Source organism: Artemia sp. Qi Xiang Cuo, chromosome 16 (genome assembly GCF_049724085.1).
Source record: "Artemia sp. Qi Xiang Cuo chromosome 16, ASM4972408v1, whole genome shotgun sequence".
NCBI lineage: Eukaryota > Metazoa > Arthropoda > Branchiopoda > Anostraca > Artemiidae > Artemia > Artemia sp. Qi Xiang Cuo.
The window spans coordinates 30,698,351-30,726,327 of NC_142809.1; the positions used below are offsets into that span (position 1 = coordinate 30,698,351).

The 27,977-nt window shown below is 36.1% G+C and overlaps 1 protein-coding gene across 2 annotated transcripts; it reads right to left on the bottom strand.

The window, feature by feature from the left end:
• Nucleotides 1-3,060: 3,060 nt before the first annotated feature.
• On the bottom strand, nucleotides 3,061-27,977 carry LOC148942773 (uncharacterized). 2 transcript variants are annotated; one of them, XM_089102044.1, is made up of 4 exons: nucleotides 27,709-27,977; nucleotides 24,739-24,865; nucleotides 15,184-15,427; nucleotides 3,061-4,577 (listed from the first exon to the last, which is right to left on the bottom strand). In XM_089102044.1, the coding sequence occupies exons 2-4, from the start codon at nucleotides 24,808-24,810 to the stop codon at nucleotides 4,447-4,449; spliced, it is 447 nt and encodes a 148-aa protein (XP_088958170.1). In that variant the 5' UTR covers nucleotides 24,811-24,865; nucleotides 27,709-27,977; the 3' UTR covers nucleotides 3,061-4,446. The 2 variants fall into 2 exon arrangements, 1 of the variants encoding a protein (XP_088958170.1); XR_016143042.1 differs by lacking the exon at nucleotides 24,739-24,865.

Consider the following 27,977-nt stretch of genomic DNA (forward strand, 5'->3'; position numbering starts at 1 on the left):
TCCAATTTGAAATCGAATGAGCCATTTTCGAACTTTCTACGACAAGTCCTTCAATACGAAGTGCCGGGTATGGAGAAAAACAAAACAAAAAAAACAACACATTGTGCCCACATCGTTTAGGGGGGCTAGTTGCCCTCCAATCACTTTCGACTATTAAAACGGGCACTAGCCGTTTGAATTTCCAATTGAATGAGCCATTTTTGAAGTTTCTATGACAACGCCTTCTATAAAAACCTTATATGCCCCCAGGGCATAAACTAAAACCCTGTCCCCGAGTGTTGTGGAGGAATGTTCTCCTCAAATAGATATTTTCTATCTGGAAATCAACTGCGCTGAACAAAATGACTATATAACAATGTTGATTGGATGTGGTTGGGGGACTTATGGGCTGGGGTGGACTAGTTGCCCTCCTATCACTTTCGACTATTAAAACGGGGCACTAGCTCTTTGAATTTCCAATCGAATGAGCCTTTTTTGAAGTTTCTACGACAACGCCTTCTATAAAAACATTATATGCCCCCAGGGCATAACTTAAAACCCTTGCCCCAAGGGTTGTGGGGGAGTGTCCTCCTCAGAAAGATATTTTCTATCTGTAAATCAACTACGCTGAACAAAATGGATATCTCACAATTTTTATTTGATTTGTGGGCGTAAATAATGGGTATGGGGGGCTAATTGCCCTCCAATTATTTTTGACTATTCAAAAGGGCACTAGCCGCTATAATATCCAATCGAATGAGCCCTTTTCGAACTTTCTACGACAACTCCTTCGATACGAAGTGCCCGGGTATGGAGAAAAAAAACAAAAAAAACACATTGTGCCCACATCGTCCGGGGGGGGGGGGGAGGGCTATTTGCCCTCCAATCACTTTCGACTATTAAAACGGGCACTAGCCCTTTAAATTTCCAATCGAATGAGCCTTTTTTGAAGTTTCTACGACAACCCCTTCTATAAAAACCTTATATGCCCCCAGGGCATAAATTAAAACCCTTGCCCCGAGGGTTGTGGTGGAGTGTCCTCCTCAAAAACATATTTTCTATCTTGAAATCAACTACGATGAAACAAATAGATATCTCACGATTTTTATGGGAGATGGTGGCAGGAATTAGGGTCATGTGGGGGGGGCTAGGTTCCCCCGGATAACTTTCGAAAATGCTACAGGATAATATCCCATTTAAAGTCCAATCGAATGAGCCGTTTTTGAATTTTCTGCAATCAAACTCTCTGTTACAAACATTTATATCCCCAGGGCATAATTTAAAACCATTGCCCCGAGGGTTTTGGGGTACTGTGCTCCTCAAAAACATATTTTTTATCTGGAAATCAACTACGCTTAACAACATGGCTATCTCAAATTTTTGATGGGCTGTGTTTGGGGGAATGTTGGGCGTGGGGGGGCGCGAGTTGCCGTCCAATCACTTTCGACTATTAAAAAGGGCACTAGCCCTTTTAGTTTCCAATCGAATGAGCCTTTTTGAAGTTTCTACGACAACGCCTTCTATAAAAACCTTATATGCCCCCAGGGCATAACTTGAAACCCTTGCCCCGAGGGTTTTGGGGGAGTATCCTCCTCAAAAAAAATATTTTCTATCTGGAAATAAACTACGCTGAACAAAATGGCTATCTCAAAATTTTGATTGGATGTTTTTGGGGGAATGAGGGGCGTGGGGGGGGGCTAGTTGCCCTCCAATCACTTTCAACTATTAAAAAGGGCACTAGCCACTCCAATTTGCAATCGAATGAGCCGTTTTCGAACTTTCTAAAACAACTCCTTCGATACGAAGTGCCGGGTATGGAGAAAAACAAAACAAAAAAAACAACACATTGTGCCCACATCGTTTAGGGGGGCTAGTTGCCCTCCAATCACTTTCGGATATTAAAATGGACATTAGCCGATGGAATTTCCATTCGAATGAGTTACTTTTGAAGTTCTTACGACAACACCTTCTATAAAAACCTTATACGCAGCTCGGGAAGAACTTAAAACCCTAGCTCGGAGGGGTGGCGGGGAGTGTCCTCCTTAAAAACATATTTTCTATCTGGAAATCAACTACGCTGAACAAAATTACTATCTCAAAATTTTGATTGGATGTGTTTGGGGGAATGATCGGCGTGGGGGGGGGGGGCTAGTTGCCCTCCAATAACTTTCGACTATCAAAAAGGGCACTAGCCACTCCAAATTGCAATCGAATGAGCCCTTTTCAAACTTTCTACGTGAGAGGGGAATTAGTTGCCCTTTAATGACTTTCAACTGATAAAAAGGGCACTAGCCCTTTCAGTTTCCAATCGAATGAGCCCTATTTGAAGTTTTTACGATAACACTTTCTATAAGAGCCTTATGTGCCCCCAGGGCATAACTGACAACCCTTGCCCTGAGGGCTGTGGCGGGTTGTCATCCTTAAAGACGTAATTTCCAGAATTTTCAACTAAAATGAAAAAATTTTGATTGAATGTGTTTGGCCAAATGGTAGGCGTGAGAGAGGGGTTAGTTGACATATAATCACTTTCGACTATTAAAAAGGGCACTAGCCCTTTGAATTCCCAATCGAATGAGCCCTTTTTGAAGTTTCTACGACAACACTTTCTACAAAAAGCTTGAATGCCCCCAGGGCATAACTTACAACCCTTTCCAAGAGAGCTGTGAAGGGAGTGTCCTCATCAAAGACACAATTTCCAAATCTTTCAACTACGTTGAACAAAATGGCTATCTCAAAATTTGATAGGATATGTTTGGGGGAAATGGTGGGTGTTAAAGGGGTGTTAGTTGCCTTCCAATCACTTTCGACTATTAAAAAGAGCACAAGCCCTTTCAATTTCCAATTGAATGAACTCCTTTCGAAGTTTCTACGACATTTCCTTCGATACAAAAGGCCCTGGTCTAAAACAAAGAAATAAATAATACATTGTGCCAACATTGTTCTTTACTTAGGCAGCGTTGTTGCGCTGCCTATGATAAATGGCAAACATATAAACGGACAAACCGCGGTCGCTCGAAAGGAATAATGTCATATAATAATTTCGAGGAACGTAATATTCAAGGAATAATGCCATTTTTTAAAACTTATATTTACATCCAAAACATAAGTTTTACTCATGTTTTGAATTTGATTTTTTCAAACCATTTTCCCTCGTTCCTCAAGATATTTAAAGGGATCTCTTCTAAAAATGCATTCACAGAAATAAATAGGGAATTTGAACTTCTAATGTAAAAATTGTTTTACCGTATCTTGGATGCATACGAAACTTTCCTGTATATACAACGGTTCCATGATAACAGTCAAAATATCATTCTAAGGATCCCATTTCGAAAGGTGTCCAATTCATTGCAGGGAGGCAGGATCAAATGAACAAAGTATCTTATACAACCTTGCAAGTGCATACTAAGAAATTTGTTTCTTTCCAAGTTTCTTTTCAAGGGAGGAAATTTCTCAAGGGAGAAATTGTAAACCGAAACGGAAACCGACAAAATCAGTGTTCTCAAATTTACCATCATTCCGCGAGGGAGAGATGGGAGGAGGGTTGTTGTATCCGTTTAATTGAAGGGAAGTTGACAAATTAAATTTAAATTACATGAATTTTTTGGTTGGTATACAGAAATTTCAATTCAATTTCTCTTTGGTGAGGGAGGGGGGAGGCAAGAGCCACTACTTTTGCTGGAGGGGTAGAGTGCATAATCGAAAAAAACCCTATTTCAATCCAATTATCCCTCTTGGGTGAATTTTTTGCTGAAACTTTGAGCCCTATCCAGGAAGGAGGGGGCGAACCCTAGTCCCTGATATTTTCATCCAAATAATGTTTCTATAAATTTATCTAACATTCAATATATTTTAGCAGCTTTTAAAACCTCTTTAGGCATAAGACCGCATAAGACCGTGTTTCTTCGAGCATAAGACTATGTTTTTCATTATCGTTTATTAATGTAAACACAATTAAAACAAACACTTTTTTATGAAATCTGACCATACTTTCAACATAATCTGAGTAGTTTCACCAAATCTTTGTTGATATCTTGGTTATGCTTATAAATTTATTTTAACTGATACACGGGTGCAGCCAGAGTGGGGATCATGCGAACGAACTCAGTGTTACCAGATACCCGGTGTAAGATGACAGGGACATACAAACAAAAATACACCAAAAGCACCAAAAGTTAAGTGCCGAATGAACAATTTTTTAATCAAAATTCACTTTGAAAAATGCGCTTAGTTAAAAAGTTTAAGGCAAAACCACTTGAAAAAAATCTACCAAATGTTGCAAATGTGCCTCATCTGGAATTCCCTGACTGATATTTTGTTTGGGTATGACAGTCCAAGCCTGGAGAAACGTCCCTATTAAAAGCCATTTCTAGGAACTTATTCAACTTTAAACACATTTTACAAATTTTTGAGCTTTAGGTTGCACACTGGCTTCCCCAACCCAGGCTACACTCATGAAATGTATCATGCTCAAAAAACTCCCATAGTTTCAAGGTCTTTTATAGGAGACCATCGTGAATCCTCCAAAGCCTCCCAGAGCTCTTGATTTCTGTCCATGAATTCGCGATTTAGCTTTTCAACATCAACAGGGACGTCCCATTCTAAAAAGAAAGCGATTTCCGACACAATAAACTTGATTAAAGCTATGGAACTAAGATTTAACAGAAATCACTTTATTTAAATAGATACACTTAAATTTATATAGCTAGTAGATTTAATTTATAAAGATAGACTGTATTTACATATACAGACTTAAAGGGAATCACTCAATTTATTGGCTAGAGTCCAGATTTCAGATCAACCCTGTCCAAAGACCTTAGCATTACTATAGACCTCAACATAAATATATATATTTTCCAAATATGGGATTCGATTAATTATTTCAATCGATTGAGTTATTTCTGAAAGAAATAAATTATTGCCGATTATGGAAGATATAACACTTCACAGTTTTTTTTTTTTTAGCATTGCTTTATTTGTGAAATGTGTAGAAATACTGAAATAGCGGTCGTGAAATATGTACTTAGTGTATTTTATTTTGAACTTATATAGTGGAATATTAGCTTATCATTTGTAATCAACGTCCTCAGAAATCTCTTGATACAGAATTTGGTTGAAATTTGAAACCATTTGTGAAATATGTATGCTGACTACTGTGTTTTGTTTTAAGATGCTCAAATTGAAATTCAACCTTGAATTTATAATTAGTGACATCAGCTCTTAAACACAAAATTTATCGAATATCCGACATTATTTGCAAAATACTTTCTTAACGTGTTTTGGTTTTGAACTTTATATATTGTAGTACCAATATTGTAATGAAAAATTTGAGATCCTTAAACAAAAATGAGGGGAAAATTAGACGTCATTTATGAAAAATCTCCATACTTTGTTTTCCTGTAAACATTCGTGTTGTAATTTCGGCCTCAAATATGTGTAACAGTGACACCAAAAACACCAAGGTGTCAAACGTAATGGACATCAAACATCTTTGTGAAATATGTGTGAGCCCTCTTTAGGCCCATACATCCCCAATCCTTAATAATTCTAATTTCAGAAAGATGTATGACGTCCATATTTCTACTAGGATATGTTAGTGAATGTTTGAATTGGCCATTTTCTGAATTAGAGATTTGTTCCCTTACCCTAGGACTGCACACAATATTTTGCCTCCGGGGGCACTTCTTTTTTTAGACTCTTCGAAAGCTTTGATTGCTTTAAATTTTGATCCTATTCAACGCGCGAGCTCAAGGGCAAATAGGACGTTGAAAATGGGATTAGGTCCTCTTAAATTTTTTTTTCTCAGAAAAGGGTAGTGGATCTAAGAAATTGCAATTAAATAAGCTCTCCTCCAATTGCATATGATCCTCTATATTACTGGATGCGGCAAAAATTATATATATATATATATATATATATATATATATATATATATATATATATATATATATATATATATATATATATATATATATATATATATATATATATATATATATATATATATATATATATATATATATATATATATATATATATATATATATATATATATATATATATATATATATTAGACCTTTATCGGGGGCAACGATGGAGTCCTCGTCAAACAAAATGAAATGGTGTGGACTCTCGTACAAATGTTGCGCCAAGGCGGATTCAAAAACCTCAGGCCTTTGACGTAACCTCATTGCCTTGTCGATTGAGGACTTATGCTCAGATAATCTCTCCCCCAATGGCTGTTGGGTTCTACCAACATAAAAACAGCCACAATAACAAGGAATTCTATAAACACCACTACCCAGAATGGGGCTGGTTTTATCTTTGCCGTTGTTAAAAAAGTTCTGTGTAATATTTGGATTTTTAAAGGCGACGCTAAGTTTATGTTTTTTAAGGATTCTTTTCAATTTGTCACTCAATTTTGGAATGTAGGGTAGAACAGTGAAAAGTTTCTTATCATCCACCAATGGGACGGTATCTGTGGGGGCTTGTGGACCTGATTCACTCCCCTCAGCCTTTTTTCGTCTTCTGTCTATAATGGTCTCAAGTAATTTTATAGGGTAGCCATTGCAAAATAAAATGTCCTTAATGTAGTTCAATTCTGAGTCTATGTGAGGCTCTGAGCATATTCTTATTACTCGGTCAACCAAAGAATTAACAACTCCTCTTTTTATGCAGGGAGAGTGGTTGGAGGAAAAATGCAAATACCTATCGTTATGCGTAGGCTTTCTATAAATAGAAAATTCAAGGCCAGGAGACTTATTGAAAATTAAAACATCTAGAAAAGGAAGTTTGTGGTTATGTTCTAGTTTTAAAGTGAACTGAAGGTTAGAGTCCAAAGTGTTTAGATGAGTTAAGAAGGAGTTAAGTAACTCTCCTCCATGCTCCCACACAGAAATAACATCATCCACAAACCGACCCCAGAACCGGTGTTTCATCGGAAAATTTTCCAGAGCAGAGATTTCAATGAATTCCATATAAAAAGTTGCCAAAAATGGTGAAAGACTTGTACCCATTGGCAAATCCCTAATTTGGGTAAAAAATTGATTATTATATCGGAAATAAGAGGAGGAACTATTGCAAAGACGAACGAGACGCATAATAGTTTCTATATCCAGTGTTTTGTAGTCTATTTGATCAATATTATCTTCTAATTTCCTTTAAAGAGATAGTCCACATTTTTTATTGTCGCAAGACGTATACATAGAAATGGCATCGAAACTGGCCAAAATTGTATCTTTTTTTATTTCAATGTCTTTTAATTTCTCAACAAGGTTCTTAATTTCAGTTGAAAAGAAATGTTTTTTTAAATTAGCAAATCATTAATTATAACCATAGGGAGATTCAATCAACAGAAGTATCCCGAGGACGGGGTGGTTCTCATTACCCCCCTCCCTTCCGACTTTTTTGGCCTTCGGTAAAACTTTCACCGAAGGCGAAAACTTCGGCATAAATTTTGCAAAATCGGCAGAAATTTAGCAAAATTCTTTATTTCTGCAAAAAATTCAGCATAAATCAGGTAGCGATTCGGTAAAATTTACGAATATACCCCCCCCCCGCCCCAGTGAATTGAGGGTCGGGACGCTCCTTCCAATCACAATTATAAACACAGGGTTTCTTAGGACAATCTTGGGTTAAACTTCGAGGCAGCGAAGCTACTGAGCCAGTAGAAGGTGAACTGTAGTGTGGTAAACAAAAGATAGGACTTGATGGGAAAACGGAACAAAATATGAGGGAAATTGTTGGCCCAACTTTTATTTGGACTGTGTTGGAAGGATCACAAGGCCTCTTTAAACCGAAGTTCATACAAATTAGAAACTTCAGCATAATGCTGGTTTAAACAAGCTGCCACGTGCCTAAATTTCAATTAAAAATTTGACGGCAGGGTGGTAGGAGGAGTTACTAATGTTGAAGCTAAGTTGGCACAGCATTGCTTCTATCCTGCGTTTGGAAAATTCAGTTTAACCAACTTTCCATAACAAACAGTCCATAAAATATTGCTAATTTGCCATTACTTTAAGCCAGTATTCCTTTGCAATTACAGAGTCCTCAAATTGAGTTATGTGCCTCAGGGTGGAAAGACGCAATATATGATGCGTCTTTTCATTCTTTCTTAGTCATTCATTCGGTTTCATTGCAATTCACTTTTTCTTGTGGATCCTCTACAGACCTTCAGTGAATCCCAAGTGTCCAGGAAACCATGGTAGAGAAACAGTTTAAGCGAAGCTTCTAACTAAAAGTTCGTTCGATAATAACTGATAATTGTTTACAACAGGGTTACCAACATTTTGGTTCACGAATGTCCCCTGAGCATCCAAAAATATGTCATTTGTAGCCAAAACATGTTCATATTGGGTCTAAAATATGTCCATCTTAAAATCTCAGAAACTAGAGGTTATATTCTTATCACTTGGGGTATTGACCAAAAGACGTTTTGTAAACCTCTTTCAAAGCGGTCAATTAACACAAAATATAAAGAAAACCAAAAAGAATCATTTGAATACAAGCACAAAACTCATAAGAACGTGTAAACACTAAAAAATAACTTGAGGGGTTTAAGGCTAATCTTCTAACGAGAATTCCTCTTGAAAGGTATGGCCAGCATGACAGTCAACGTTCTCTCTTCATTTGCTAGCTTTTTGCCACACACAGAGTTTCTTGTTCCTTTCAAAATATATAATCAAGGATTCCAGCAACGTTCCAGAGTGCCAAATTAGTTGCTTGACTCGCATCAAACAACTAGTCGTTTGCATTATAAGACCATTTTCTAATTAGGTATTGATAAAACCAAATAGCGTAAATTGTCTTTCAGCTGCTGCCAATCAATGGGCAGGCCATATAACATCATCATAAAATAACAAAAATACTTGTAATTTTCTTCCCCCTTGGCATCTTTACTTTTTCTTAAGGCTGACCAGAGAACTGACGGATTCACTTCTGCGGTGGTTACACGAATAACATGTTCCAAAGTTCCAAAGTTCGCCAAGGTCGCTTCTGGCCTTCTCTTGGTGAAATTCGGTTTCCTGAGCAAGTGGGGAAACCGCCTGGGCAGGCACAATTCTGTCGTGCTCTCCACCAGGAACAATTTCAGGATCCAAAAGTGACAGTGCTTTCAATGTTTCGTCTTTGTGGTCAAATTCAACTTCTGTTTTAACTAAAAAGTTCTACCATGTGCGCTAAACAGTGCTCCCTAACTTTTTCCATATTATAAAAGTAGGAGCTATATACAAACTTCGTGTTTCTGGAGGCATTCTTAAATAATTGGGACAAAATTCAAACTTTAGCGTAAACAACGAGGTGTTGAAGAGGGGGCAACCTCTTCCTAGTTTCTGGAGTGGTTGTAATTTATGACAGTTTTTTAAATAAGGCCTGGAAATCTGGCTCCACCTACACGGAAAATTCCTCATCCCCACGGGTATATCCTCTAGACAATTCAAATCCTGGTGAAAATTTAACCGAATACACCCTTAACATCTCCAGGCGTAAAATTGAGGAGGCAAAGAGAAAGCAACACGTAAGAAGAATTTCGTTTAGGAATTCCGAAAATTCCTATGGTGTAAACTTTCCCCTGAAAAAATCCCCCTGGAAACTTCCTCGCCATGGAAAATTTTCCTCTTTGAAAATGCTCCAAGCAAAAAATCCCCCCCCCCCATCCGAAAAATGTATTCATACTTCTCAATAGCAAATGCTATACGTAAACCATAGGAAAATTTTATAACTTAGACCTTTCCCCAGGGGTCGTGTTATATCTATAAGGCATAGCAAAATAGCTATCTCAAAATTTTTATCGGAAGATTTCGAGAAAAAAGGGGCGTGGGAGGAGGCAATAGTTGTCATCATATAGGCTATATATATATATATATATATATATATATATATATATATATATATATATATATCTATATATATATATATATATATATATATATATATATATATATATATATATATATATATATATATATTTATATATATATATATATATATATATATATATATATATATATATATATATATATATATGTATATATATATATATGTCATAGATTAAATAGTCATAGATTAAAGTCTGGGTGCATAAAACCATTTGTAGATGAAGAATTTTCAAGGCGTTTGCTTCTGGAAAGAGTAAGCAACCCCAAAAAATACAACATAAAACGTAAAAAATACATAGATTAAAGTCTTAGCACTCATCTGGTGATGAGTTATATTTTTTACTGAAGTATTTTGTTTTATGTTATAAATTTGGAATGAATTGGCCATTTTCTGAATTAGAGATTTGTTCCCTTACCCTAGGACTGCACACAATATTTTGCCTCCGGGGGCACTTCTTTTTTTAGACTCTTCGAAAGCTTTGATTGCTTTAAATTTTGATCCTATTCAACGCGCGAGCTCAAGGGCAAATAGGACGTTGAAAATGGGATTAGGTCCTCTAAATTTTTTTTTTCTCAGAAAAGGGTAGTGGATCTAAGAAATTGCAATTAAATAAGCTCTCCTCCAATTGCATATGATCCTCTATATTACTGGATGCGGCAAAAATTTTATATATATATATATATATATATATATATATATATATATATATATATATATATATATATATATATATATATATATATATATATATATATATATGTATATATATATATATATATATATATATATATATATATATATATATATATATATATATATATATATATATATATATATATATATATATATATATATATATATATATTAGACCTTTATCGGGGGCAACGATGGAGTCCTCGTCAAACAAAATGAAATGGTGTGGACTCTCGTGCAAATGTTGCGCCAAGGCGGATTCAAAAACCTCAGGCCTTTGACGTAACCTCATTGCCTTGTCGATTGAGGACTTATGCTCAGATAATCTCTCCCCCAATGGCTGTTGGGTTCTACCAACATAAAAACAGCCACAATAACAAGGAATTATATAAACACCACTACCCAGAATGGGGCTGGTTTTATCTTTGCCGTTGTTAAAAAAGTTCTGTGTAATATTTGAATTTTTAAAGGCGACGCTAAGTTTATGTTTTTTAAGGATTCTTTTCAATTTGTCACTCAATTTTGGAATGTAGGGTAGAACAGTGAAAAGTTTCTTATCATCCACCAATGGGACGGTATCTGTGGGGGCTTGTGGACCTGATTCACTCCCCTCAGCCTTTTTTCGTCTTCTGTCTATAATGGTCTCAAGTAATTTTATAGGGTAGCCATTGCAAAATAAAATGTCCTTAATGTAGTTCAATTCTGAGTCTATGTGAGGCTCTGAGCATATTCTTATTACTCGGTCAACCAAAGAATTAACAACTCCTCTTTTTATGCAGGGAGAGTGGTTGGAGGAAAAATGCAAATACCTATCGTTATGCGTAGGCTTTCTATAAATAGAAAATTCAAGGCCAGGAGACTTATTGAAAATTAAAACATCTAGAAAAGGAAGTTTTTGGTTATGTTCTAGTTCTAAAGTGAACTGAAGGTTAGAGCCCGAAGTGTTTAGATGAGTTAAGAAGGAGCTAAGTGACTGCCCTCCATGCACCCGAACAGAAATGACATCATCCAAAAACCGACCCCAGACCCGGTGTTTGATCGGAAAATTTCCAAAGCAGGTATTTCAACGAATCCATATAAAAGGTTGCCAAAAATGGTGGAAGAATTGTACCCATGGGTAAATCCCTAATTTGGGTAAAAAATTGATTATTATATCGGAAATAAGAGGAGGAACTATTGCAAAGACGAACGAGACGCATAATAGTTTCTATATCCAGTGTTTTGTAGTCTATTTGATCAATATTATCTTCTAATTTCCTTTAAAGAGATAGTCCACATTTTTTATTGTCGCAAGACGTATACATAGAAATGGCATCGAAACTGGCCAAAATTGTATCTTTTTTTATTTCAATGTCTTTTAATTTTTCAACAAGGTCAACTGAATTTCTTATGTATGAAGTTTGCGTTTGCATAAGGGGGCGAAAAAGAGTTGACAACCATTTCCCCAATCTGGTAGTCAGAGAGCTATAAGAAGCCACAATTGGGCGTAGAGGTACTCCATCTTTGTGGATTTTTGGGAGCCCGTAAATTTTAGGAGCTGAACAACCTTTAGGGTGAAATAATTTATACATTTGTGGAGTAATAAGTCTTTCAGTTTGCAAAATTCCTAGCTCCTTTCGTACTAAACGTGTGAACTTATCGGTGGGGTCTGAATCTATGGGCTTGTAAGTATGGGTGTCGGATAAAATATCAGTAACTTTTGTATTATATGAAGTTTTATCAAGGATAACAATTTTATTTCCTTTATCAGCCCTGGTGATAATGATGTGTGGGTCTTTTTTTTCATTTTTGAGAGTTTGTGTTTCCTGATTTTTTTACCTTGAGGAATATGGAATGAAATTCATTGGAGGGCAACTAACCCCCCTCTCACGCCCACCATTTCTCCAAACACATCCAATCAATATTTTGAGATAGCCATTTTTTACAACGTAGTTGAAAGTTCTGGAGTTTATGTCTGAGGATGACAACCCCCCCCCCCCCCCACAAACCCCTTAGGGTAAAGGTTGAAATCTATGCCCAGGGGGCATATAAGGGTTTTATAGATGGTGTTATCACAGAAACTTCAAAAAGAGCTCATTCAATTGGAAATTGAAAACGCTAGTGCCTTTTTTAAAAGTCGAAAGTGATCGGAGGGCAACTAGCCACCCTCTCACGCCCACCATTTCCAAAACATATCCAATCAAAATTTTGAGATAGCCATTTTTCAACGTAGTTGAAAGTTCTGGAAATTAGTTCTTTGAGGATAATCCCCCCCCTCAGTCCTCTGGGTAAGGGTTGTAAGTTATGCCCTGGGGGCATATAAGGTTCTTATAGAAAGTGTTGTTGTAGAAACTTCAAAAAGGGCTCATTCAATTGGAAATTGAAATGACTAGTGCCCTTTTTAAGAAGCTCATGATCTTCATTACCCCAAGATCAAAGAAATTCTATAGAGAAGTCCGCAGAAGGGCTATCTAATGTGAGAAAACCAATTTATTTTACGTGACGTCATCGCAAATAAATTTTCTGACAAAATGAAAAATGATATTAGATGATGTCATCACAAAAAAGCCTATTCTTGCTATAGGCTACACAGCAAAAATGATGTCACCTCTTTAATATAAAGGAATGTTTCCAGTGATTTCTCATTAGTTAAACAAGTTACTTCAAAGAAACAATCTATCATGTCAAGTAAAGTTTTAAGCAAAACTGAAAATTTTGAAAAGGACAGAGACGTATCGTATGCTATAGGAGAGAAGAGAGCAGTAGTGAAGAAAACGAATATCTTTCAATCTACTGAAAATTCTAAACTAGGACTTGTTCCTAAAAAAGCGGAGTTGAACAATGACAGTTCAGGTCAGGTCGATATAAAGGCCGCCATTTCTTCAAATAATGAAAAGATGAATGGTGATAAAAAGATTGGAATGGAGGAAAATCAAATCATATCCGTGCATCGTCATCATGCTTGTTTTGAAGGAAACATAGAAGATCACATTGACAATATTCTGGAAGGTGAAGCTGACGTAAATACAATAGGCAAAAATGGTTGCACAGCTCTTGAAGAATGTGCTGCTGCAATGGGGTTATATTTCAGTAAGCCACTTCAAAGATATGTTATCGATGAAAGTTGTTCTTCTCGTATTTATCTAGCTACCATAGATATAGTATTACATATTATAAAAATGAAAGCTGCAAATTTATTTGTCAGTGAGAAAAATTTGTTATTACAAGGTGTGATGGCGAGATTAATTGAATTTTCTGACCAGGATTTAAGTAATTATGAACATCAATGTAAGAAAGAAGTTGAATGATGAAAAAGAAGAAGTTTTGTGAATCGAATAATTCACTGTATGATGTTTTAACACAGGGGACCAGCTGGTTAGCAGTACAAATGAGGAATGAAAACCCCTTAAAAGCTACAAAATCAGAAGATTATGAAGTAGAATTTCCTATGTTCTCTGAAATGTTGAAAAGTCAGTCCAGAAAAGGCATGGAAATTAGCTTGAAAATAATTTAATTTTGTTGAGGGAAGTTTTTTTGTAATCTAGAAAAATTTAGTTTATGTGACATTTTTTTCTTTTCCCTTTTATTAAATAAAATAGGCTCATAAAATGTGCGTATTTGCTTTTGGAATAATGCTTTAGTTTGCTATTTTTTTAATGGGAAACAGTTATCAAATTCCTATGAAAAGTTGTTAAGAGTTTTTCCACAAAGAGAAGAATCTAGAGATCTTTCATATTATAGAAATTTACTATAAGAGAGTAAAAATATGCATTTGTTGCTATTAATATTGCGGATACTCCATTGGATATAGTAAAACAAATAATTAGTATAGAGTTACTCGAACTTCAATCTTCCTTGGCTAGAGTAAATTTCTATAGCCACAGTATTATAGTAACTGTTAATACATGAGTCATTTTTGGGTTGGTTATGTTATACATCTGAATAGAGTAAAATTTGAAACAAGCAGATATTAAGTCTGAAGACTAAAACATAATTTGCGATTCACTGAAAACAAAACATTTTAAATAATTTCTCTTTTTTAACTTTGAAATATCCAAAATTATTAAGACTTTAAGAAATAAATATCAGTACATATTTATATTAAACTGTCAATCCGTATTCATTTTTTTTCAGTAATTTTGGTTTGATGCGTTTTTTTCAAGAGTATGAGAAATACAAATATTCAGCACGAAATAAGGATTGTTTTAATAAAGTGCAAATTATTTACGCGTCTTCAGAAGGCTTGGGAGAGGGAGGTCAGCCCTATCCTTCTTAGTTTCTGCTTGTTTGTAGTAACAAGGTTGTGCAAAAGTCACTTAAAAGACGTAAAAGTAAATGAAAACATGCAAAATACATGGGCTATTCATGAAGAAACAAACCAAAACGGTACTTGTGCAATATATTCTACACACGAAAGAGGTTAAGTTTGGTTAATGCTAAAGAAATAAAATAAAATAGGATGAAAATGTAATAGTTTAGAAATAAATTTGGGCTATATATTTGCTCATTAGGGGTGGGGTGGGGGGCGGAGGGGTAAAGCATAGCATATTCAATACGTAACATAACCTAACCTAGGTACCTCCCCCCCCCTAAACCCCCCCAAAATAGTTGGAATCAGCATGGTCAAAAACCTCACGCAGGAGAATTAAAATCCCCTACCTTGAAAAACAAGCAAACTCAGTTTTTGGCATTTCATAGGCAGCGCAATCACGCTGCCTAAGTAAAGTACAATGTTGGCACAATGTATTATATTTTTTTGTTTTCTTCTTTTTCTATACCAGGGCACTTCGTATCGATATATGGGCATGCTTTTTGAGTTGGGTTTAAATGGTCCATAAAGACCAACATTTATTTGCTTCTTATAAGTGTCTTGGGATTCTCGAGCAACAGTTGGAGTCAAAACCTGAAAATAAAAAAATTGTTAAACCTATATATAACGCTACATATTCTTTTGCATGAAAAAAAAGTAAACTAGGCTGTGTTGGCTTCGTTTCTAAGTTTTTGTTCTTTATTCGGCAACATTTTTGAGAAAACGATGGTTAGACAAAGGGGCACCAGTTGTAATTTCCACCCATTCCGATCTAATATCACCGGGAAAAAGGACTTACACTTTTTGATACCTGTGACGTAAGAAATCAACTACCAATAGGAGGATGTGCTTCCGAGCACCCATTGATTTGAGATTCTGGGCGGCAAGAGAGTGCTTAATCAAATCAAATGCCTTTCGGTACTCTACCAGAAGAAAATCGACATAAGAGCTTCCTAACTCCAACCATTCAAATACTAGGTGATAAAGTCGTATTAAATAAACAGATGTGCTGCATCCCTTCAAGCAACCGTACTAAAAGGGGTCAAGTGGAATTATCAATTATAAGAGAATTATCAAACAGGAGAACGTTTGACTTCCCATCATACCCTCCTGTTATAACCTTAATGGAATATATTATAATAATTCAAATACTGTAAAACAAGTAAAAGCATCGCTTTCCTTGCTTTAACTACCTTATAAATTAACTGAGTTGATGAGATAGAGACAAATAAGTAAAAAAAAAACTTTAAATGAGTAAAATTTTTCAAATGAGCCATTAAACATCTTTTCAGGATATTTTGATGGAAAACACAAGAAAATGGTCATCTCTGGATTCTGAAAAACACTTTTCTCTGCCCCCTCCCCCTTAATCAGCGTGAATTAACGCCATTCATCAATGCTAGTTCAGACTATTGTCAGCTAAAGGGCCAAGATCATATATCATAGGACAGACATTCTCATCTTTTTTCTTTCTTCTATTAGTTACCAAGTTTGATCGGATAGCCACTGGGCTTTAGGGCTCCTACAGGCGACCAGGGTTTGTTTAGCTATTTCGTGGTAGCATTCCTTCATAGCTTCCCATACTATTTCACATTCAGCTTCCTCTGGTATGGATAGGGCTTCAAATCTATTGCTAATGTCAATATAATTTATTAAAAATGCTAGCTGATTCTGGCTCTGATAGTGATTCTGATACTGTTCTTCTGGAAAAATATGTTTATTGATAAGCGATTGTCACAAGCTTCAAGAAAAAAATAACCCAAGTCAAACAATGCCACATTCAAAACAGAATCACAATCATAATGCAGGTCAAAGATCTGATATAAAAGGGACAAATGATAACTGGCAACTTGGCCCAATCGTTACGGAAACTCTAAAACCAAGAATTTTGATAGCAATAAATACATCAACGAATTGGATTTTTATGCTGATCCCAAATATATAGAATTCGATAAGTTTAATGTTATCCATCAAAATCTATAAGACTGAGAAGATTTGCCTGATTTTCTAAAAAGGGGAGGGCAATCGCAAAAAGTCAAGGGATCTTAATGAAAATCATACCATCAGATTCAGCAGATCAGCAAACCCTACTATAGAGGCATCAAGCTCCTATCAACAAAAATTCGGAATTGTTTAGTTTTCTTCACAGAAGATAGAACTGGGATGAGTGTTTACTTTATTTTTCTCCTGTGGTTATCGTATCGAACCAATGGTCCTAAATATCGGGAGAGGGTTCATTCTAGCGTAAATTAAAGGTTTTAGTGTCCTTTTTAAGTGACCAAAAATATCAGGGGGCAATTAGCCCCTCTTCTGCCTCCCTTCTTCCCCATGGACATCCGATCTTAATTTCAAACAGCCATTTTGTTCAGCATAGGCGAAAGGTACATTAACCATGTTTCTGGGGGCATGTACATGACCTCTCACAAAACAAGGAAACAGGGTTGTAAATTATCCCATTTGCCCATTAGTTACATATAGTATTTACTCATGGTAAATATATGGATATTTGGGGGAAGAGATCTTCTGCCGGGGAGTATTTTCCAAGATTGTGATTTTTCGTGGGGAGGAAAGTCTCCGAGTTGGGGGGGGGTTGATTTTCAGGGCAAATTTTACACAGGGAGAATTTCCTAGAATTCATATACCGCATTCTTTTGTTTGTCTTACTTTTTCAAAGGCTATTAAATTTTACACGTAGAGAAAATATTCCAGGAGAATATTCTGGGGTAAATTTTCAGCGGGGAGAGAGATCTCAGGGGATATTTTTCACAAGAGAATTTTCCACAGGAGGAACTTTCCATTGGGGGTGGGTGATTTTCCAGAGAAATTTACAATGGAGGGGGGACTTCGGGCATGATTTTAAAAACAATCAGAAATTGAATAAAAAAAAAAATTTCAAGAAATTTTTCTAGAGGAATTTTCAGTGAGGAGGGTATTATCCAGGATAATTTTAAGTGGGAGGAGTTTTCCACGGGAAAATTTTCCACGTGAGGAATTTTTCGCTGGATGGGGGGAATTTTTACAGATTTCCCGGCATTTTTAGAAAAAAAATCAGAAATTAAATTTAAACAAACTAATGTTTTCAAGCGAAAGTAAAGACGAACTTTAAAACTTAAAATGAACAGAAGTTTTACCATATATGACGAGGGTTGTCCCCTTTTCTCTTTCTTTACGGTCCCTCACTCTTTACGCTACGGTTTGAGTTTTGCCTTTTTTCTTTAAGAACGACTCCTGAGACACGAGGACCATTTGATTAGAATAAGAAGCTTTTTTTAAAGTACAAAAAAAATAGTGCAACAATCGAGGGATTGGTGAGGGGGCAGCCTCCCTCATACGCGGAATAATTTCTGATCGTCTAAAGTTTTAATTTTGCTTCTTAATTTCAGTTGAAAAGAAATGTTTTTTTAAATTAGCAAATCATTAATTATAACCATAGGGAGATTCAATCAACAGAAGCTTCCCGAGGACGGGGTGGTTCTCATTACCCCCCTCCCTTCCGACTTTTTTGGCCTTCGGTAAAATTTTCACCGTAGGCGAAAATTTCGGCATAATTTTTGCAAAATCGGCCGAAATTTAGCAACATTATTGATTTCTGCAAAAAATTCGGCATAAATCAGGTAGCAATTCGGTAAAATTTACGAATATACCCCCCCCCCGCCCCAGTGAATTGAGGGTCGGGACGCTCCTTCCAATCACAATTATAAACACAGGGTTTCTTAGGACAATCTTGGGTTAAACTTCGAGGCAGCGAAGCTACCGAGCCAGTAGAAGGTGAACTGTAGTGTGGTAAACAAAAGATAGGACTTGATGGGAAAACGGAACAAAATATGAGGGAAATTGTTGGCCCAACTTTTATTTGGACTGTGTTGGAAGGATCACAAGGCCTCTTTAAACCGAAGTTCATACAAATTAGAAACTTCAGCATAATGCTGGTTTAAACAAGCTGCCACGTGCCTAAATTTCAATTAAAAATTTGACGGCAGGGTGGTAGGAGGAGTTACTAATGTTGAAGCTAAGTTGGCACAGCATTGCTTCTATCCTGCGTTTTGAAAATTCAGTTTAACCAACTTTCCATAACAAACAGTCCATAAAATATTGCTAATTTGCCATTACTTTAAGCCAGTATTCCTTTGCAATTACAGAGTCCTCAAATTGAGTTATGTGCCTCAGGGTGGAAAGACGCAATATATGATGCGTCTTTTCATTCTTTCTTAGTCATTCATTCGGTTTCATTGCAATTCACTTTTTCTTGTGGATCCTCTACAGACCTTCAGTGAATCCCAAGTGTCCAGGAAACCATGGTAGAGAAACAGTTTAAGCGAAGCTTCTAACTAAAAGTTCGTTCGATAATAACTGATAATTGTTTACAACAGGGTTACCAACATTTTGGTTCACGAATGTCCCCTGAGCATCCAAAAATATGTCATTTGTAGCCAAAACATGTTCATATTGGGTCTAAAATATGTCCATCTTAAAATCTCAGAAACTAGAGGTTATATTCTTATCACTTGGGGTATTGACCAAAAGAAGCTCTGTAAACCTCTTTCAAAGCGGCCAATTAACATGAATTATAATTAAAACGAAAAAGAATCATTTAATACGAGCACAAAACGCATAAAAACGAGTAAACACTAAAAAATAACTTGAGGGGCTTAAGGCTAATCCTCTAACGAGAATTCTTCTTGAAAGGTATGGTCAGCATGAGAGTCAACATTCTCTCTTCCTTTGCTAGATTTTTGCCAATCAGAGTATTTCTTGCGCATTTCAAAATGTATAATCCAGGATTCCAGCGACGTTCCAGAATGCCAAATTAGTTGCTTCACTTGCATCAAACAACTATTCGTTTGCATTAGAAGATCAATTCCTAATCAGGTCTTGATAAAACCAAGTAGCGTAAATTGTCTTCCAGCTGCTGCCAAACAGTGGGCAGGCCATATAACATCATCGTAAAATCACAAAAATACTTGTAATTTTCTTCTCCCTTGGCATCTTTACTTTTTCTTAAGGCAGATCAGAAAACTGACAGATTCACTTCTGCGGTGGTTACACGAATAACATGTTCCAAAGTTCCAAAGTTCGCCAAGGTCGCTTCTTGCCTTCTCTTGCTGAAATTTGGTTTCCCGAGCAAGTGGGGAAACCGCCTGGGCAGACACAATTCTGTCGTGCTCTCCACCAAAGACAATTTCAGGATCTAAAATTGATAGTGGTTTCAATGTTTCGTCTTTGTGGTCAAATTCTACTTCTGTTTTAACTAACAAGTTCTACCATGTACGCTAAACAGTGCTCCCTAACTATTTCATATTATAAAAGTAGGAGCTATTTACTAACTTCGTATTTCTGGAGGCATTCTTAAATAATTGGGACAAAATTCAAACTTTAGCGTAAACAACGAGGTGTTGAAGAGGGGGCAACCTCTTCCTAGTTTCTGGAGTGGTTGTAATTTCTGACAGTTTTTTAAATAAGGCCTGGAAATCTGGCTCCACCTACACGGAAAATTCCTCATCCCCACGGGTATATCCTCTAGACAATTCAAATCCTGGTGAAAATTTAACCGAATACACCCTTAACATCTCCAGGCGTAAAATTGAGGAGGCAAAGAGAAAGCAACACGTAAGAAGAATTTCGTTTAGGAATTCCGACAAATTCCTATGGTGTAAACTTTCCCCTGAAAAAATCCCCCCTGGAAACTTCCCTCGCCATGGAAAATTTTCCTCTTTGAAAATGCTCCAAGCAAAAAATCCCCCCCCCATCCGAAAAATGTATTCATACTTCTCAATAGCAAATGCTATACGTAAACCATAGGAAAATTTTATAACTTAGACCTTTCCCCAGGGGTCGTGTTATATCTATAAGGCATAGCAAAATAGCTATCTCAAAATTTTTATCGGAAGATTTCGAGAAAAAAGGGGCGTGGGAGGAGGCATAGTTGTCATCATATATATATATATATATATATATATATATATATATATATATATATATATATATATATATATATATATATATATATATATATATATATATATATATATATATATATATATATATATATATATATATATATATATATATATATATATATATATATATATATATATATATATATATATATATATATATATATATATATATATATATATATATATATATATATATATATATATATATATATATATATATATATATATGTATATATATGTCATAGATTAAATAGTCATAGATTAAAGTCTGGGTGCATAAAACCATTTGTAGATGAAGAATTTTCAAGGCGTTTGCTTCTGGAAAGAGTAAGCAACCCCAAAAAATACAACATAAAACGTAAAAAATACATAGATTAAAGTCTTAGCACTCATCTGGTGATGAGTTATATTTTTTACTGAAGTATTTTGTTTTATGTTATAAATTTGGAAATTTGTCCACTTTATGTCCCAAAAATTCTAAAATGTGTCCCTTTTTTGCTCTATTGTTTCATTATGTCCCCGTACATAGAAATATGTCCTTTGGACATAAAATATGTCCATTAGGTAACCGTGGTTTACTAAGATAAAATTCTTGTAGCGATAACTTATGACGTAGCAGCTAGTGACCAACACAAAGGCGCACTCTCTAAAAATTGTCCAAGACAAGTACAATTTATATTTCTTCCAACAAGGAAAACTATTTGTCACATTTTATAATCAGGCCTTATGAAAGTTAGTAATAGTTAAAGAGTTAATAAATAAGCTAATTTTCTAATGAAATAAAAACAGAAATTCCAAATTAAAACGCTGAGAAATTACCCAAGGGAAATACCAAGACACAATCACTAAAATTTTCTATTATATTATAGTAAATTGTATATTCAACAGAAAACACGAGCATTATATCCTCAGTGGTGATAATAAAAAAACTGCAGCGGTGAAATAGGAGAAAAGCATTACGAACAAGTAAACACCGGCACGAGATTCCGAATAAAAAAAAATGTAAAACTAAATTAAACACAACATATGAGAGGCTGTTAAGATCTGAATTTTAGTTTTTTGTTTTGTTTTTATTTTTATTTATATGTTAGCCTATGTTAGTTGTAGTATGGGCCGTCGGGTAGAATGATATTCACCTTAGAAGTTTGGTGAAGATTTTACATATGTTTGTTCAACCAAAACAAACCATTTATAATGAATATCAGGGCTAGTCGAAATTCATTTAAATTGGAAATTATTATATCGTACTGAAGAGGACAGAAACAAGTGAAAGATAATCTTAAATCTATAGTAGACGAGTATATTCAAAGATATTTTATGGGGGATCCAAATTTTTGCATGTGCCATTGAATAGTGGATTTTGCCTTACATTTTCCCCTCATTAATCTCAGAAAGTAATTCAGCACTCAAAATTTTCCGTGGCAAGCCGAGGCTTTTTCAGAACCGGCAGGCTGAAATATTTTCGGCGGCGGGACGCCGGTTTTCGGTGCGGCTTCAAGGACTACATTCAACCTCATTACTCTTTCTTCTCCAGTTTTTTAGAAGAAAGGTAGTCACATGTTAAATCTTTTGAAGCGGAATCGCGCAAGGTTTTTTTTTATCGATATTGTTAGAAGCGAAGGCTGGGCCAGTGACCAGTCAAACATCCTACTCTTTCTACCTCCAACTTTTTAGCAAACCATTAGGAATGTTGCATCTTGTTTTAAGAGGAATCAAGCGGCCACTAGGAGATATTATAGGGGTCGTGAGCCAAATTTTCTTTTCTAATTATAAAGATGGAAAATATTTACATGGTTCCAATCAAAAGACTGCATAATATGCTTAGCTTTCTGCCAGAACGTTGGCGAGGAGAGTGAGACAGGTGCATTGGAGGGGCAATGGCCCAGTTCAATGCTTCTATTCATGCTGATTAAATATACTTGTATGATTACGATTCAAACATAAAGTAACGTAAGTATCTTTCAGCTGAAACCTTGGAAGTAGAAGGAAGATGGACGGCTATATGGTCTAATCAGCTCAAAAATCATTTAGATTGACAATTCCTGCATTATTTTGATCCAAAAAAGTATTGAATGCCTATTTTGTGCAAGGGAATTGGCATGGGACAAATATAGAGCGTCGGAGGGGGCACTGGCCCACTATGATTCTCCATTTTCAGATAGAGAATGTTATGGTGATTCTAGTTCAAAAAGGTGCACACTCCTGCCTTTCTGCCAAAAAATTAGCGGGGGGATGTTGGAGGAGCCTTAGGCCCATATTATGCCTCAAACAATATAGATCGAATATAGAAAGATCATCAGATAGGTATGCATGCCTTTTAATTGAGTAGCATTTGAATGATAACATATGAGGCGTGTTCATAACAACAATGACATCAAATATAATAAAGAACACCATTTAGTTGATCTTATTATCTGTTATCGTTATAGAAAACGACTTGAAAACTTTGAGCGCATATACGCATATATTTCAAATACGGAACAAAAGAGAAAAAAATGCGGTATACGCTCCTAAAGTGAATTCTAAGCTAAACATGAGCGAAGATCAAAAGTCGTACATAGAGCCAAAAATTCACTTCAAGCACAGACAAGAGCCATGAACAAGCATTTAGAACTATTTATCAGCGCAACAAAATATTCAATAATAACTAAATAGCCTAAAAATACACTATAGGTAATAATTGGGTCTCTGATTAAGTGGCAATGGGTGAAAATCTCTATTTCTATATGCAGGATGATCTCCTTAAGATTGGCACAAAAGCTCTGATAAAAGTGCAGAAAGTTTAGGCGATAAAATATAAATTTCGTCGGTTTCAAACACCCTCTCCTTTTGAGCCCCCTCCCCCTCTAAGATTTTCACCATATTGAGCTATACCGAATTGGTCATTTTAAATGAGTGAAATATGTCTAAAGCCAAATTAGTCATTAATTTAAACTGAAATTTTTAAAAGATCAAGGGGAACATCTATAAATAATTAGACAACAATAATTGTGATAGTCTTCAATATTTCTAAATTATGTTTTTAGGCAGGTTTTATCATTGCTTTTTCTCAGTTTTTTCTTTTCTTCAGGCTTCTGTTTTATTTTACTGGTTGTAAACACATATATTACTGATAATCCAAATATTCTTACTACGGAAAATGTAATACTTTTTTTTAATCCCCAAATTTCTTTGCAGTAAAAGTTTGGTTTGCTCGATCACTATAGGTTTTATTGAAAGATTATGAGGAATAAAAATCAAGATAAAACGAACCTAATGGCACTCTTGAATTCAACGCGAGAAGTTACGATAAGAAAAGAATCTCCTAAAATTTTCGCACAAGATACTGTTATCATACTTTTATTGGATGGCTAATAATTTCAACTTTAAAGAAGATATTCCAAACCTAAGCGTAAAATTAAAAAAAAAAACATTCTCCCTATTTGCAGCGGAAAATAAGCTTGTATTTTCTTATAACACCAGCCTGAACATGGCCAAAGTCTCTACTATAACCTCGTTTGATTCAACACAGGCTGCCAATGAAATCGATAACGAACGTTTAATTCGCAAGTCTTACTGTCGACTGTAGGCCACTAGGGGAAAATAAATTGAACCCCCTGCTTTTGATGTAAATTTTGAAAAAGCCAATACTTAGTCAAGTTTGGAAGCACCATTTGACATCTTAAATTACTTATATTTTAACCTATATGGGCAAATTTGAACCATTTCTCTAGCTTTTAGGTTTAACAAAAACATATCAATGGTGAACATTTCTGTAGGTTGTATATGTCCATATGTATAAGTTCGACAAGATAAATTATGGCTTTTCCCTTTTAAATTTAAGTTTACATAAATTCCATTAATTTAAATTTAACAAACTGCTTAAATCAAACATGGCTTAAGAATAACCTCCTACAAGCTTGAGCACTTCTTTGTTATTCTTGTCATTAAGAAGGGAGCTACGCTTACTTTTTTTGACATAGTTTTTGTATATGGCCATGCTTTTTGAGTTGGGTTTAAATGGTCCATAAAGACCAACATTTATGTGCTTCTTATAAGTGTCTTGGGATTCTCAAGCCAAAGTTGGAGTCAAAACCTTAAAATGAAAAAATTAATAAACTTATATATAACGCTACATATTCTTTTGCATTAAAAAAAAAAGTAAACTAGGCTGTGTTGGCTTCGTTTCTAAGTTTTTGTTCTTTATTCGGTAACATTTTTGAGAAAACGGTGGTTGGACAAAGGGACACCAGTTGGAACATTGATCTCAAAAAGTGTGAGCAAACCAGCCCTCCTCAACTTCTTTCAATTATACGTTCCATTTCATCCGGCCAAAAGAATAAAATTAAATGTACGGCAAATCACTCTGTGCTAAGAATCAGAATCAGTTTAATGAAAACAGCTGTCATAGACACATTAACAAAATGCACTAAAAGACGCTGTTTTTTAAATGAAAAACACTTCACTACATGTTATTAAAAGCACTTGTAAAGAAAGGAACAAAGGAGTTACTGAGTCTGTTTGTGCGGCATGAGACTGGCATAAGCTTGCTCTTGCTTCTGGTATTAGCACGGACAGGCATTTCAGGTAGTAATATTGTCCGATGCATAGGACTAGACATAAAAACTGGCCAAAGCGAATCATCGGCTGAAAACGAAGATCACAAAGGCTTGGTATTTCAAGTGACTTCGGAGCAGAGATGTAATCTACATATTTGTCACAAAGAATGACTTTAACAGCTCGTTTCTGGATTCCCTCCAATTCATCACCTAGATAATCTAAGCGATGAACTTGCGGGCCCCAGACGGGACACGCATACTCAAGGTGGCTCCAATAAAAGTGAGGTACGCCCTGTTCAGTTGATATATTGGAAAACCTAGGCGGCGCATCGCCACTAGTGTCCGCATAGCATAATGTCCCTTCTTTACAAGCTCTTGTACGTGAATAGAGAACGAACAGTACACACTAAAGGTGACGCCCAAGATAGTCACACATGAAGCAGAAGGGAACAAAGTCACGGGGCAGGTACAATCACGTTTATGTGGGTTAAACCTAAAAAACCTTTGATTAATTCTTGTTTATTTGAAGACTGTTAGCAGTACATTGTTATTTAAACTGATCGAAAAAATTTGGGTCAAACTGGGCTACAGCTTGCGAATCCTTTACGTAGTATTTAATAAGCGCAGACAAGTCATCGACGAATTTAAAGCGATCGTCGAAGCCAGAAAGGACGTAGTTGATAACAGCCAGGAAAAGAAGAGCTGCTAACATGGGCGCCCAAAAGGGGGGGGGGCCGGGCAGAATTATGCTGCCTCATTTTATATTTTTGTTCTGAGATTTCTGTTATATAGCATTAAAAGTGCCAATTAGCCGAGGTTTGCCCCCCCCCCCTCCTGGAACTCAGCTTATGGGTGCCCATGGCTGCTAATTTGGTACCTTGTGGGGCACCACATGTAATTTCCACCCATTCCGATTCAATATCACCGGGAATAAGGACATACACTTTTTGATACCTGTGACGTAAGAAATCAACTACCAATAGGAGTATGTGCTTCCGGGCACTCATTTATTTGAGATTCTGGGCGGAAAGAGGGTGCTTAATCAAATCAAATGCCTTTCGGTAGTCTACCAGAAGAAAATCGACAAAAGAGCTTCCTAACTCCAACCATTCAACTACTAGGTGATAAAGTCGTACTAAATAAACAGATGTGCTGCATCCCTTCAAGCAACCGTACTAGAAGGGGTCAAGTAACGGTGAAATTTTCGTAAAAAGTTCACGATATACGAAAGATCCTGCAACTTTAGCAAAGTTCGGTGTGTTATTTTTGGCTTGCCAAAGGATTACAGAATGATCTGAACTCTGGAGAGTACCTAACGACCGAGGTGAGTAATAATTGTCACTCCTGTTTGTAAAAATTAGGTCTAGAGTACTGCCAATCTAGTGCGTAGCAATGATAACTACCTGCTTCAGATCAAGGACACTAGATACCCATTGTCTGTTTGTCTGGTTAAAATCACCAGCTATTATGAAGCCAGGATAGGCATGGGCACGACAAAGTTTGTCAATGTAGGTCTGTAAGTAGCTGATAAGCTCTTTCCCTGTTCTTTGCACTCTCTGGGTAATACATAGATGCAATTATCAAACAGGAGAACTTTTTTGATAGTTTGGATGGCTTGCACTCTACCCAGACAGCTTCGTGACACGAATCGGTTGGTATAATTAAGGGCTTAGACGAAATGTCATTACGAATATAAATACCAACGCCACCACCTTTTCTACTCAAGCCTCTATCATGGCGAGTGTTGAAGTAGCTAGTTTAGCCTTTTATTCTACCAATTTCGTCAGTTATATCCCAGCATTCGGTAACTGCGGCAATAGGACCACTCACTTCTCTCAGCAGTATCTCCAACTCGTCAACTTTGCTTGTTAACGATCGGGCATTACACAGAATAAAATTCGGAAGCTTTCCCTGAGCTGATAACTGTTCAGGACGTAATAGCGGGGAAAGCTCATCAGAGGAACACGGTAAGATCGTCTGCAGCTGTGACGGAGAAAGAGTGGAAGGAATTTCATACATTTACAAACATCTTATTTTCACAAGAGTCCTTGGTTCACACACAGCCATCCTCCGGTCAGAATGACGTCCTTCAGAAATATGAACAGATATCACCATCTGTCTGTTTCGCCACCCACCTCTCTTTCCACGCCGTCTAAGCTTTTTTCGAAGCACCATAAACAGTGAGTCCTCTGGTAACCGTTCGAGTAATCCAAAAAGCCACAGTAACAAATGTAGATGGCGCTGTAGTCAGTTGAAGTGAATTAAATCTTCTTAAACAGTCTTTTTGATAAGTATAAGTCATTATGATTTCATTTACAAAGCTAGGTGGGCCTTTTTAAACAGTCTTTTTAATAGTAAAAGTCATTATGATTGTACTTACCAAGCTAAGTAGGCCAATTCTTTGAACAGACTGACAAATGTAGATGGCACTGTAGTCAGCTGAAGTGAATTAAATCTTCTTAAAAAGTCTTTTTAACAGGCAAAAGTCATTATGATTGCACTTACAGAGTTAGTTAGGCCAATTCTTTGAAAGAATGCATCATCACAACGAAAATCTGTCGAAAACACCACAGGAACAAGCTAAACTAGAGTGGCGCAACAGCAGCTGTTATAGCGCTAGCAGTACCCTCTATAGAAAAAAATGTCTAA

Bases quoted from the DNA above. Each gene is read 5' to 3' on its own strand.
- LOC148942773 (XM_089102044.1), bottom strand. From the start codon at position 24,810: ATGTTGGTCTTTATGGACCATTTAAACCCAACTCAAAAAGCATGGCCA. The intron at 15,428-24,738 runs GTAAGCGTAGCT...TTTTATTTTCAG, and splicing joins CAAAAACTATGTCAAAAAAA to GTTTTGACTCCAACTGTTGC. The intron at 4,578-15,183 runs GTAGGGGATTTT...CTTTCTTTTTAG, and splicing joins GAGTTTGCTTGTTTTTCAAG to AATGGGACGTCCCTGTTGAT.